Source organism: Marmota monax, unplaced genomic scaffold (assembly GCF_021218885.2).
Source record: "Marmota monax isolate L192 unplaced genomic scaffold, Marmota_monax_Labrador192_F-V1.1 WCK01_AAM20220418_F8-fsc00076, whole genome shotgun sequence".
NCBI classification, from domain to species: domain Eukaryota; kingdom Metazoa; phylum Chordata; class Mammalia; order Rodentia; family Sciuridae; genus Marmota; species Marmota monax.
In genome coordinates, this window is record NW_026692843.1 from 3,745,583 (window position 1) to 3,759,725 (window position 14,143).

The window sequence follows — 14,143 nt, forward strand, 5'->3', positions numbered from 1 at the left end:
CAATTTCTGAAGCTCTAAAACCCTTCACTATGTCAGGGTGACACTGATGACAGCCCGATTTCAAAGGAAAAAAAAAAAACAAAACTATTTGCCCTCTCTTCTCACAGGGAAGGTGTGGATAGCAGAAAAGACCCCAGGTAGAAAGGAAGTGCCTCTTACAACCCAGGGATAGCAGAAAAGACCCCAGGTAGAAAGGAAGTGCCTCTTACAACCCAGGGAATTTCCTTTCCCATGACTCAGCAGAAGCCAGTGGCTGATCTAAGCAAACCTAGCGGAGGGAGGTGGCAGCTCCGCTAAACTATGCTGTATCCCAGAGAGGGGCGCGATGGGTACGCTGGGGTTCATCTGAATTGCACAAATGGCACTACTTCAGCACATATCCAATACATGGAAATGTTATTACTGGGAATGTTGAGTTAGTCTGCTTTTAGGTGCCAAATCTGTTATCCATAGCGTATTGTCATGGTTAGTACATTTGTTTATTACTCCTCTGAAAAATACTTATAGCACCTACTACATGCCAGGTGCCATGCTGGGCCCTGTGGAGACTCCTGGTCTCATGGAGTTAACAGCCTGGAGGTGACATGGAACAAGAGATCAAATATCAGGGCAGAGTATTTCCAGGATTTAGACTTCACTTATGTTTGACAAGAGCCCCAGAAAATAAATTGAGAGAGATTAAAAAGGAAACCTTGGACTCTTTGCTCTTAAATATATATGCTCCTCTTATAACTCTTAGTCATCACATTCCTATTTTCTTGTTGAGATGCATTAAATAATCAAAGATAATATCCAACCACCTAAAACTTTTATTGGTTTGCTAGGGGTGCTGTAGCAACACCCCCAGTCTTGTGGTCTAAATGGCAGCAATTTATTGTCTCACAGTCTGGAGACTGGGAGTCCAACACCGAGGTGCCTGCAGGGCTCTTCCGAGGCCTGTCTCTTTGGCTTGCAGATGCTGTCCCCTCCCAGTGCCTCATGCCATCTTCCCCCTGTACTTGGATCCTATTCTTCCTCTATCTATCTATCTCTCGACAATACCAAGAATTGAACCCAGGTCCTTGCACAGGTTAGGCAAGTGATCTACCACTGAGCTATACCCTGGCTCTTTTCTTTAAGGACCATCAGTCATATTGGGTTCAGGCCCATCCAAATGGCCTCATTTTAACTTAATTATCCCTTCAAAAACTCCAATCACCAAACACAATCACTTTCTGAGGTGCTGGGGGTTAGGACCAGGAGAACTGGGAGGAGGGGTCCGATTCAGCCCATCATAGAATATAACACATCATTTTGAGTCTGGGAAATTAAAGAGACAAGAAAGAGTAGTTGATGTTCCTAAGTCACCTGCTACTTTGAAAACTGGGCAAATTTAAAAAGTAGTCCCATCTTTTATAGCAAGCACCTTCCCAAATCAAGCTATTTCAGGGTGACACTCCATCTGCTTTTTAGATTGGGTTAACTAAACGTGGCTTTGTAGAGAGATTTCTTTCATCTAGAATAAAGTTAACTGATGTAAGGTTTGATTTGAAAGGACGAAGAAAATCATCTCATATTTAAAGTAGCACATTCAAGGTTGGAGACAGGTCAGATGAATAGTCCGGGTTTAATGTCTTGCTTCCTCAGCAAACCATCCATTGCCTGACCATCACTGACCAACGCAGCTCCACATTTTCTTTCTCATAGATGCTGTTTCAAGTATTGATTTTTTTTAATGTCTCAAACATGATTTTGTAGAGCTGGTAACTGCTTTCATAGTTTTATGCTTTTTATTGACCACTTTTAACTTTATATTTATGCCATAAGGCATATTACTAAGAAGGGAAACATTTCATAAATTGAAATAAGAAAGAGATAAGAGGTGGGTGATCAGAGAAATCAGATCCTGAGGCACTGGAGTGAGGATGCCTCTATTCCTGTAGCAATTTATTTCTCCAAAAGATAAGCATCTAATCCAATCTGTACCTTTGAAATCTGTATTTTTCTCCATGATACAATTCTTTCCTTTTCGACTGCTGCTCTGCAACCTACAATGTCTTTCCCATACAGATTCTCTGGATACATCTCCCCACAGGTACTCTGCAGCAGTTACCCCCACACCTGCTGCAAACTGGCTCGGCCCTGCAGGGTGAACCTAGAATCATACTAGGTAATTCAGCAACCTAGCAGCATTTCATCCAGAATGTAAGAGTGTTTCAGATGAGTGTGTCCACTCTGGTAAGAAGCAATGGGGAAACACATCTTTGAGATGAATGGAAAAATCCAAGCTCTCCTCACTCCTCATGGTGAACATCGTCTTTCCATGCAGTTACTACAGACTAAAAACTGCATGATAGACAGCAATGGAAAGCTGGGGAGAATTCCCCCCGCCAATATTTTCACTGTGGTACAAATACAATTTTCCATCTTAACCATGTTTAAGTGTGCATTTATTTTGGTGACAGCCATCACTACACTCATCTCCAGAAATCTTTTTATCTTATAAAATTAAAACTTGTATGTGTTAAACAAAAACTCCCCATTCCCTCCACATCACAGGTCCTGGAAAGCATCAAGAATCATGCCTCTTAAAAGGTAAATCCTGGTACACACAACTGCAACTTACAGCTAGCGTCAATTAAAAATAAAAATTATCAATAATTTGAATGCCATGGAAAATTGTTTTGCAATAAAAGACAGCTATGGAAATCGATATACATTATAGTCTCAGACTTTTGTCAAAACAAACATGGGGAAAATAAGGAAATGTCATACACACATATATTTCCTTATTTATGTATGTCTGTATTTTCCTAAGTTTGCAGAGTTGTCATTTTATTACCAGGAAAAGTTAAAAAATTTTTAGAAGACGACTGGTCTCCATATTTCACTCCTTTTAAATAAGCACTTGGCAGAAGAGGTGCCTTCCTATCATTGCCGTGGCTCCGATGCGTTGTGGAAGGGAAAGCCATCAATCTTGCGCAGGCTCTGGAGAGAGGCAGAGACTGATGGCACTTGCCCAGGCAGGGCATCTGCTGGCGTGTTCTATCATCCCACAGCCGCCTTCTGACACGCACAGGCTTTAAAGGCTCAAAGTTAGGAGGGAAACTTGAAAGTCACACTACCCATCAAATTAGATGATCCAGGTCATTCCAGGGTAGGCATTTAGAAGGCATGGTTTCCGGGACCCAGCTGGGTCATGGATGGCCCTGTGTGTGCTCCAGGGATCCAGCCCCATGGCTCCAAAGAGCTACATCATCATTAATGACCAGAAGCTGATTCATTTTGACACCAACAAGAAAATACTAAAATCTGCCAGCCCGATGTGAAAGGCAGGTGGGAAAGATGATCAGCCGGCATCTTTCTTTTAATAAAAGAGCAAACATCCATCTCAGCAGTGCCCCTGCCCACCCTCGATCCCGCCCCTCCCGGCATCTCTTCCCAGCCAGGCTCTCAAGGATCTGCTGCTCCTCCTCCTCATTTTCCTTCCTCAGTCGGGGATCCTGCTCCTGTTCCCCAGAAACAAGTCAATGGCAGTGGCACGTTTACATTCTGAGACGGTGAGCTCAGCGCTTCCTGCAGGAAGACGTTCATGTCCATGACTGAATATCAGGACCCAAGTAGCATCCTTTTTCCATATTGTGGGATTTGGGGCCCGTGGTCCCTGAGGGACATGTTGAGCTTTATTAAATGCAGAGCTAAATCAAAGTGATATTTGAGCCAAGTATTTTGGGGGGAAAAAAAAACATTTTAACAAATATGTTTATTAGTTGAATCTGCGATCATAGGATGATTTTATAATTCTTTTTCTCTTAGAATTACAAAAGTTGGCAACAGAGTATCGATTTGTGACAGACAGCAGATGTCTTGTAAACTGTAACACCTGGGACAGGTCTCTAAGGTGAGACCATGCATACTTTTATGTTCTGTTAACAGGAACAATCCTGCAGAGCAAGTTAAGAACAGAAGCCCGGAGCCAGACAGCTTAGGAGAACAAGATTTGGGACAAGTTAAATGGTAAAGCTTTGTTTTCTCATCTGCAAAATGGGTACAACACTGTCTGCCTCCCAGTGTTGACAGAGGGATTAAGTGAGTCAGTTGATTAGATGGTGTGTCATGTGATAAGGTGACAATATTAACCACTGTGTGCAGAGCTCTTTGTTCTTTGGAATCTGAAATGTTTTGTTGTCTAAATATGACCCCGAATTTTCTTTCCTGCTTCACACCACTGACACGTTCTGTAGTTGAAACAACCTATACTAGCCTGTTAGATTTCAAAGCATCTCTTCCTGATCTCAAAAAAAAAGGTAGACAGAATAATATCCCAACACACATATACACTCTCTCTCTCTCTAACACACTAATTTTGCTTTAAAATTGAGGTCAATCACCATATTCTTCTATGATACCACCAACTTAAAAGTTGTTGGTGAAGATTATAAAGGATTATTAAATACACAGTGTCCACACTCATGTAGCAATTCTCAGTCTTTGGTGGTTAACTACTGTGCTGCATTAATTCAAGTTTAGATTAAACAAAACTAAAATGCAGACACGTCTCCAGGAGGCCAGTGATCACGTTTCATGGTCAAGTGTGCTTGGCTGACAGCTCCAGTCACCAACGCGTGTTACCTTGGGGAAGTCCGGTTTCCTCTCTAGAACATCTGATTGGAGATTCCGAAGGGCAATTGGATTGTTAGGACTGCAGTGGTTGTCCCTTGGTCCTAGACAAAAGAAGATAATATTGCTACATTTAGCACATGTAAGGATAAAATGGAATATATAACTTTAACTTTACCATAAAATTTAATGTGCCCTACTATTTTATACTAGCCCACAGTGAATCTAATACATTCCAACCCGTGAGGAAGTTTTGTATATTCCCTCATGTATCCGTCTCCTTTCCATTTACAATCTCACAGTCCATTATTATTTGGTTTGTTAGACTGCAAGATTTCTTCCCCCCACAGCTGTTTATGTATCATAGTCAGAATAGCTCTATCACGTCCTCCAGCATCCTGAGTTTATGGCCAGCAGAAGAGAAAATCACACCTCCAGATTGCCCAGCACCACTGGAGTTCACAAGGAAGAAAAATCCTGGCGATCCAGGAGACTGAGGCAGCAGGATTGTGAGTTCAAAGCCAGCCTCAGCAACTTAGTGAGGCCCTAAGCAATTCAGCAAGAGTCTGTCTCTAAATAAAACATGTTAAAAAGGAGGTGGGGGTAGGGTGGGAATGTGGCTTACTGGTTAAATGCCCCAGGTTCAATCCTTGGTACCAAAAAAGAAAGAAAAAAAAAAAAAAAAAGAAGGTAGAAATACAAGACCAACCTCCATCCAATCTCTTAATGCTACCATAATTGCAGGGGCCACGTGACTCAGACACTGCTATTAAAACCCTTCTAGGGCATCTGTAGATGACTTTGGAGAGTGCCATGAGACGTGTGTGTGTGTGCAACCCCACAAGCATTTCTACCAGGACAGCTCAACATGGATGCAGCTCCAAAGCTTCTCAGCCTAAACTTCCTTTCCCATAAATCTGCACTCCTGACTCCTGCAGCCCTGAGTAGACATGGGGGGGGGCGGGGGAGAAGCACTCTGGAACAGAAGTCAGATTTCCAACTCTGCTGGGGCCTCAGGCAAGACAGAGCCAACCTTAGCTACCCGCCCTGAGCAACAACAACCCGGAAGATGTCACGCGATGTTGGCAAGACTGCTCCTGTGGGAGTGTGAGCCAGACAGGAAGCCCCATGCAGGGAGGAGTCTGAGCAGGGCTGGAGGCCCAGTCCCTACACCCCATGGTCATCTTACGCCTCCACAAGGAGAAAGTGGTTGTTCAGAAGGCTTCAATGATGGCCTCCAACTGCTGGTGCTGGCATGAGGAAGAGGAGGTTTCAGGGAGTGGCCTCTACACTGGAGCCCTACATCAGGAGCTGGGGTGGTCTCGTGCACCTGTAAACACAGCTCCTGGGAGGCTGAGACAGAGGACTGCAAAATGGAGGTCAGCCTGGACATCAAGGCGAGACCCCATGACCAAAAAAGAGAAGGTTTATTAGCAGTTTTAGACAGAATTTAAAGCATTTTATGGAAAAAATGATATGCTACAGCATTTTCAAGTTGGTAGGTTTGCTAAGGGGTCAGGTCATGGATGGAGAGAATTTAAAGGGTCACCATTGTTCCATTCAAAGCCTGGCTGACTCACTTTGTCCTTGGGTCTGTCAGCGCTAGCCTAGATGTGTGGTTACTGTTCCATCTGTGGCTGTCAGGGAGGGATGGAGACGGTCATCCAGGAGGATGTGTCCAGATTGCTTTCGTGAAAAGCACACGTTGGAGACCTTCCAGGTCTCAGGGATTCCTGTGCACAGTCCCTGTCTTGAACTGGCAGTAAAGCTGAAGGAGACAGAATCCATCTGGCTCTGGTTTTGTGCCATTGTGCATGGGTAAGGACTTCAGAGTCTGCACAGACTTTGGGCCCAGACAGGTCTGGGTCTGATCCAGCTCAGACCTGAGCTGACCTTCAGTAAATGAGCTATGTGCCCTCTCTGAGCCTCTTCATCCATAAAATGCAAACAATAACACTGCCTGCAAAAATGCAGCCTGTCCCTCAGTGTGCTGAGGAACCATTTGAAAGCTCTGGGCAGAGATGGGGCACGAGGCCAGCGTTCCACGAAGGGCACCAGTTGCAGGTGTTGATGTTCACGGTCAGGGCAGTCCTCCCAGGGCACAAGTAGTCACGTGCGTGGCTTTGGGCAAGTTACAATCAAGCCTCGTTCCTCGCACTGAGGTGTAGATAGTGACGGTGTCTCCATCATATGTTACTGAGAATGATTAAGTGAAGCAACCGACAGGCCCTGGGTGCCATGTGCAGGACCTAACACTGTGCAGTGAGCACTCCCTACTGGGATGCGATTCATCAGGAGCAGAGAGGAAGGAAACAGCCACACTCGGTTCATCAGGAGCCATGTGTGTTTCCTGTGGCTGCTGGAACCAGCGATCACAGCACACGGGCATGGTCCTGCAGTGCTGAAGATCAGGAGCCCAACAGAGGTCTCACTGGCTAATACCAAGGTGTCAACAGGGCCGTGCTCTTTTCTGAAGGCTCCAGGGGGATCCTCTTCCCTGCCATCAGCTGCCACGTCCTCCAGCCTCTGTTTCCACTGTGGCAACTCCTTCTCTGCCTCGGCTCTCCTGCCTCCCCCTAACGAGGACTGTGGATCTGATCGAGCCCACCTGATAATCCAGGTACCCTCTCCATCTCAAGGTTGTTGATCCCATCACATCTGCCCTTTTGTCACAGAAGGTCATGTATTCACAGTTCCCAGGACTAGGACACATGATATCTTTGGGGATTTTTCTCGCCCACCACAGTCTGATTGGGGAGATTCAGGTAGATGCATTGGTTGGAATGTGGGGTCTTTAAAATAATGTCGTTCATTTAAGCAATATGAAGAAGCACTTAGAATGTAAAGTTTATGGAAAGTTTATGGAAAGCCTCTGAACTGCATTTAAAAAAAAGTGGGGGGGAACCTACAAAAACAGTAAAATGGTCACTGCAAGAAATCGCCCTGGTTAAAACGAACTGGCAGCGGGTGCAGACCCTGAGCAGTGCAGGATAAATACCAGTAATAATAATACTGTAACCCAAGTTCAAATGAGAGCTGTGTGATTTGTATAATTCACTTAACCCCATTGATATGGTTTCCCTCCTATGAAATGGAGATAGGGAGCTGGCGCTGTTGTGCCCGGCTCAGGTCCCCTGTGCTGGGGGCCGCTGCTCTTAGGAGGTCACTATCAGTATCTCCTGGCTCCCCCTCCTCTGAGAATGATTCTGAACTGTGGACAAAAAGCCCTAACAGGTATCTGCTCTAGAGCATACACCAAAGGCCAGAGGCTGGGCCCTTTTCCTCCCTGTGAAGCCTCCCTCACCTGCCCGTGGGCTGTTCCTGAAGGGGCGTCCCCACCCCCACATGCCCTCAGTCTCCGCCACAGGCCCTGCTTTCTGTATACCAACCTGAGGACATCAAAAAAGGCGGCTGGGAGGAAGTGAGACAGCATGGGTGGTGAGGCCCCAGGCTGAGAGGCAAAGGTGGGAGACGCTCTTTCCTCCCTGGGACTCTAACAGGAAGTCACAGCTGTGCTGCCCAAGGCCTCAAAGCACCTCCCAGGGATCTTCCAGCCAAGCAACTGGGAGTGGGGGGGTGGGGGGAGAAGACACTTAAATGGCCTTGTCCCTGTGTGAATTTAGACAAAAGTAGAAGGGGGCAGGAGGAGGGGACAGAGCCCCAGCAGAGGTCCAAGGGAAACATGGCAATGTCTCGAGGTCAAGATTCCTGCAAAATCCAGGAAAACCCAGCCTATGTGGAGATGAGCCAGCCGCGCGCAGATGAAGCCCAGGCTGTCGCCCAGGCCGGGGGCTGTCTCCACAGAGCCAGCAGACAAGCACCACCGGGTATTGCCTAATGACCAATCCATCAAGGATGTGCGGATGCCGAGCTTGGAGCCCACTTCCCTCCAAGCTGGGCCACTGGTGTCAGAAGCCTGGAGGACACCCGACTCCAGCCTGAGGGACCTGCATGGCCTGCCCATGTTTCTAGTCTTACAGTAACCAAGGATCACTCTGAAATTTTCACTCTACCTTTAATAACATCACTTTTTTCTTTTGTAAAACAGATGTTTCTCGAGAGAATGACTTTTCAAATTTAAATTCAATCAGTCATCTCTGTGAGGTGTGATGCTGTTGACTCCCCGAAGCCTCTGGAGATTCTTTTATCTCTGACTTAGAGAACACGGTGGATTCCTGCCTGTCTGCCTCTGGCCTGCTAAGTCCTGCTTGCTTTGGTGGCGTCTCCCTGACAGCTGCCCCTGTCTGGGCAGACCAACTGTGCGCACAGACCTCGGACTGGCTGCCTCCCGGTCACCTCCAACTCAGCTCTTCAGGGGGGAACAAAGCCCCCTTTCTTCTTCCTCCTTCTGGGGCCATCACCTTGGGGAGCCACCACCTGTCCACCACTCAAAGGCCAACAGAGTCCCCTCTGCACCCTTCCCTGTCCTCCCTGCAGTGCCCACCTGAAGCCGAGGCTGGTTTTGTGTTGAGGAGAAGGTCTGCTCATGGTATCAGTGACCTCCCCATGCTGCCTGGTCTTAGCAAGGTCACAATCAGTCTGGTGACCCCAGCAGCTGCATCTCCTGGCAGGTTTGTCAAACCCCTTGACATGGCCAGTTTATGACCTTGTGGGGGTCACCTGTTTCCTCAAAAACTCTTATGCAAGAAAACATTTTGCCCCCAGAACAGGGCCCATGAAACATGGAACATGTGTTCCCAGGATGGGAACCTTATAACAAGCTACCTCCCCCTGGCCGCACTACTCACTCCCCACGCACACAGTATGAAGTTTCCTCCTCTGGCAATGACTTCCTGATACACCTCCACCTGCAGCCCCCAAGCTGTGCTGGGGCCTGCACTGTCTCCTGGGGCTGCCACAACTAATTACCGCAAGCCAGTGGCTTACAGCCCCAGGGATTTATTCTCTCAGTTCTGGGGCTGGATGTTAAGTCAAGGTGTCCACAGGCTCACACTCCCTCTGGGGGCTCTAGGGGAGGGGCTTTACTTGCCTCCCAGCTGCTGGTGGTTGCCGACATGAGTGCTCCTCGGCTGGTGGAAGCCTCACTTAGGTCCCATGGGTGCACTTGCCTGGAAACCTCTCTCCTAGACACTGGTTGTGAGCTTTAATAAGGTCTGGTCTCATCCTAACTTGATAACATCTGCAAAGACTCTTCCTCTCCATGAGGTCACACTCACAAGCCTCAGAGCTAGCTAGGCCTCACACACCCTCTGGGCAACACAATTCAACCACACCAGCACCCCAGCGTCCTTGCCCCACCATGGTCTTTAAAGGACATCTCATCCTAGACCACATCTCATCCTCCTCCCTTCCCGGGCCCAGCACGGTGGCCGGCCAGCTGAAGGCACTTAGGTTGAGGATGAATATGTTATTTATATTTGGATATCTGCAGGGGAATCAGAACATACCTTTCTCATACAGTTTGAATATATTCCATTGATGTTTCAGAGCCATTTTAGACAGATTCAAAGGCCTTTAAATGACAAGGATGTGCTTCATAAACAAACAAAAAGCAGCCACAGTTTACATCTGTAACTACGCTTGGAATGGGCCAGGCCCCAACCTTCCACCCTGGGCCACAGGGCCTCAAGCTTCCAGGTGTGATGAGGTCACCGGAATGTTTGCACGGCAACCAGAGGGGCACGGGCCATACAGGTGCCCCTGCTTGACAGCAGGAAGAGCAACCTCCACTCAGGCACGCAGAGGAGGCTTCTCTGACAGGCAACGCAAGCTCGAGTGAGCCTCAGCAGAAAGTTCTCTGCAGTGCGCTCAGCTGTGGGCCAAGGAGCTGCCTGGGCACTGCCTGCTCTCAGAGGAGCATCTCTCTTCCCACCCTGGCCACGCTGCTTTAGTTTCCATCTATTTTGATGATGCTGGTTCCCTTGTCCGGCAGCAGTTAGTTGGTCTGAAAGCATTAGTGTACCCAGACAACAACCCAATGCTAAAACGTTCAACTCACTTGCTAGCATTGTTGACAACCAAGTTTAAGTCGCTGGGCAACGTGACCAATGGTCTAGTCACCATGCGAGCATCATGAATGATCAGTTTTCACAGAATCTAAAAAAAATCTTTGACACTAAATTATAATGAATATTGTCTTATGATTTATATGCAACTTAATTTGAGGTGACAGTAGTCACCCCGTTATCTCAGGGCATATATCCCAAGACCCCCAAGTAGAAGCCTGAAACCGTACACAGCATCTAACTACAGATATTATGCTTTTTCCTATATGGATATTTATAATAAAGTACAGTTTATAAACCAGGCACAGTAAGAGACTGGTAAAAATAACTGATAATAACATGGAACAATTATAACAATATAACAAAACTTTTAAAACCTGTGAATTATTTCCAGCATTTGCTCCTCTATGGAAAAGGAAGACTGACATATGCTTTGAGGGCCTGGGAAATATTCAATGTGTAAGTCAAGGTTTTCACAGGCTCCTTTAGTGGGAGGCTTTCCCATAGTGGGCTTGCACATAGTGGGCCCTCCAAAAAGTATAATGAATTAATATCCAGTTTCACATATAAATTTCATCTCTCCCAGAACATTATGGTGTGTAATACACATGTTTTAAAAGCCCGTGTGCTGAATTTTGCAGCCCCCAGGGGCTCTAGCTGACGGAGGCCCCTGGAACCCGAGGCACAGTCCCCTGGTTCTTGGTGTCAGGGCAGCATCCTGCCTGCTCCCACTTGGCTGGAGCATGGGTCTCCTCTGGGGACAGGCAAGCCCCCAGATTAAGGACTGTGGGCAACCCAGCATGCTGGGGCACCTGGAGCCCGGAGCAGCTGCAGGGCCTGTTCCCGAAGGCGTCCTTGTCACCACGCCCTGGCCCTGGTGCAGCCAGGAGTCCCTGAGAGCCTTGTCCACGAGGCCCTGCATCAGGTGCCTGGGGTCAGTGATGAAGGCAGCACAGAGGTCTGTCCTCTGAAGAGCTCACAGCCTGATGGGGGAAGGAGACAAAAGTCTTTTCAACACAATGTGGATTTAATCATTTCCTCTCGGGGGTTGGTAAAGTACACAGGATGCAAAATTTACCACTCAGTCATCGTCAAGTGTCTGGTTCAGTGGCACTGAATGCTCATTGTAGTGCACTGTCATCATCTTCCTCCAGAACCTTCTCCACCTTGCAAAACTGAAACTCTGTCCCCACTAAACCATAGCCCTCATTCCCACCTCCCCATCTGTGATGCGAAGACCTGCAGGGCGATGCCCGGCTCTGCCATGGGGTCCTGTCCTGCCATGGCCAGGCCAGGGGGTAGGGGACTTGGAGAGAGGGGGTATGGGGCAGCATGGGGGTCTCCACTTGAGCTTGCTCCTTTCATTAAGTGGAAAGTGGCGTTGTGCATTGGGGGGCACTCTTGTCTGAACAAGAATCATTATTACTGTATTGTTTGCCGCTGCAAGAAGGTGCTGGTAGGAAATTGGGCCCAAGAGAGGGAACCCCCACCCCGAATTCAGCCCAAGTGAGACCAGGCTGCAACAGGATGCCATGGTCAGACTCAGTGGCCGGGCCACTTTCTGCAGGATGAGCAAGGGCGACTATCTGGTGCTCGTTCAGGGCTGTGGGATAACCAGCTCACCTGGGAGAAAAGTGGGACAGCCTGGGATCCTCTTGCAAATGAGGCCGCAGCGAGAGCCCAGGTGTAAAGCCACATGTCCAGTGGGGCCCGAGAACTCGTTGGCTCAGGGTTCATTATGGAAACAAGACGACAAAATATTCTCCTAAAATGCAGGATGGATTTCCTATGCAAGTGCCATGTGACCTTGACTGTGGGACTGTGAGCCTCCTAGGTCTCCTCTGTTCAGAGTAGTGAGTCTGGAGCCTGGAGCTGGAGCCTCGGAGACCCACGATTACAGGCTCCTGCATGAGCGGGAGCCATGAGGCTGGCCTAGCATCTGAAAGCCCAGATTGTCAATATCTCCTTGTAAGAGCCATTAGTGGCACACTGCACACCGGGGGTCCAGGGACGGTCACTGTCATGGACCAGAGCTGAGAGCCCAGCATCAGAGAAACATCTCAACCTGGAGGTGCCTGCCCACTCTGCCATTAGCCAGTATCCCCACTTAGAAACCCAAAGGGGCCTCCCTACAACACTCTCAGCAGCTCAGCAGCTGCACGAGACAATGAGACCCAGGCTCTGTTCTCCCCTGGGGAGTTTTCGTCCTGAGTTCTTGGGGCTTGGGTTGTTGTTACTGTTACTGAATGTAGCCAAGCCCTCAGCACTTCCTGGGCCCTGCTCCCTGCCTCCTGCACACAGAACTCACCTGCGCAAGAACCAAGGAAACCATCCCCTTAAATGTGCAGGCACCCAAGGACCCAAGGCTGCCTGAAATCCCCAGGTATCCACACCTACCCCAGTGCAGAAAGGGGACAGAGGCTTAGGTAGGGGAAAGGGCGTCCAAGAAGCCACAGCTGGGAAGGGGCAGAGGCAGCCTGGCTCCAGCAGTCTGACCAAGGCCCCAGATCTATGACTGTCTGGTTCTCTTCTGACCACATCCCTCCATGCAGGGCTGAGCTGCTCTCTCTCCCTCTCCGATTGAGCTTTATTGAAATGTAATGGACATAGCATAAAGTATCTCTGTAAAGGGTACAATTCAGTGGTTCCAGAACATTTTGATCATCCCTAAAACATGCCCCACACCTATTTATTCCCTTCAATCCTCTTGCCCCAGTTCCTGGAATTCACTAACACACTTCTTCTCTGTGTGTTCTCCTATGCTGGGCATTTCAGATGATGAGATTCTGTGACATGCAGCCTTCTGGGCTGGGCTTGCTTTACGTATGATCATGTGCATGAGGTCCATCCATGTGTAGCACACATCAGGATTTTGTTCTTCATCATAGCCAAATAATATTCCATTGCATGGACATGCATATATTGAGCCTTTGTCACCTGATGGGATCAGGGTAATAACCACTTTTTGGTTATGATGGATAATGACACTTTTTATTGGAGCTAAGAGATGTGACCCATAGAGAGCCCTGAGCACACTACCGGGCGTGTTGGAAGCAGAAGTCATTTATTTATTTCTGCATCTACTGTCTACATGGCATCTAGACACTGAGTTTGCAGCAATGAGCAAACAGGGCAGAAAAATCTCTGCCTTCATGGAGTTTACATGCAGCTTAACATTCTCAAAACTGTTAACGATGCTAATTATTGTTTTAATCAAACACTTTTGCTCTTAGTTGCAAAATAAGTAGCTGCTCATCAGAAACTAGAATGACAAGATAACGGAAGTTGCACTAATGAGCTTTATAGAGAAATGAAGCATTAGCATCAGTAACTGTGCTCTCTGCCAGCTCCGGCGTGACAAGTGAGTGCAGACTCAGAACCAGAGCCACTCCACCTGTAATCCCAGCTACTCAGGAGGCTCAGGCAAAAGGGTTGTGGGTTCAAGGCCAGCCTCAGGGATTTGGCAAGATCCAGTCACAAGGTAAGAAATAAAAAGGGCTGGATCAGTGGGAGAGTTACAGTCCTGGGAAGAAAGGCACAGAAATGGGAATTTAGTTTAAAGCTGAAGGAAAAGGCAG

The 14,143-nt window shown here is 47.8% G+C and overlaps 1 protein-coding gene across 3 annotated transcripts in view; it reads right to left on the reverse strand.

The window, feature by feature from the left end:
- Positions 1–14,143, reverse strand: part of CUNH10orf90 (chromosome unknown C10orf90 homolog) — a 284,414-nt gene that overhangs the window by 62,548 nt on the left and 207,723 nt on the right. For all 3 annotated transcript variants that reach the window (XM_046448702.2, XM_046448703.2, XM_046448701.2), the window contains one exon: positions 4,612–4,703. In XM_046448702.2, coding sequence (XP_046304658.1) covers positions 4,612–4,703 — 92 coding nt within the window. The remainder of the gene's footprint in view (positions 1–4,611; positions 4,704–14,143) is intronic.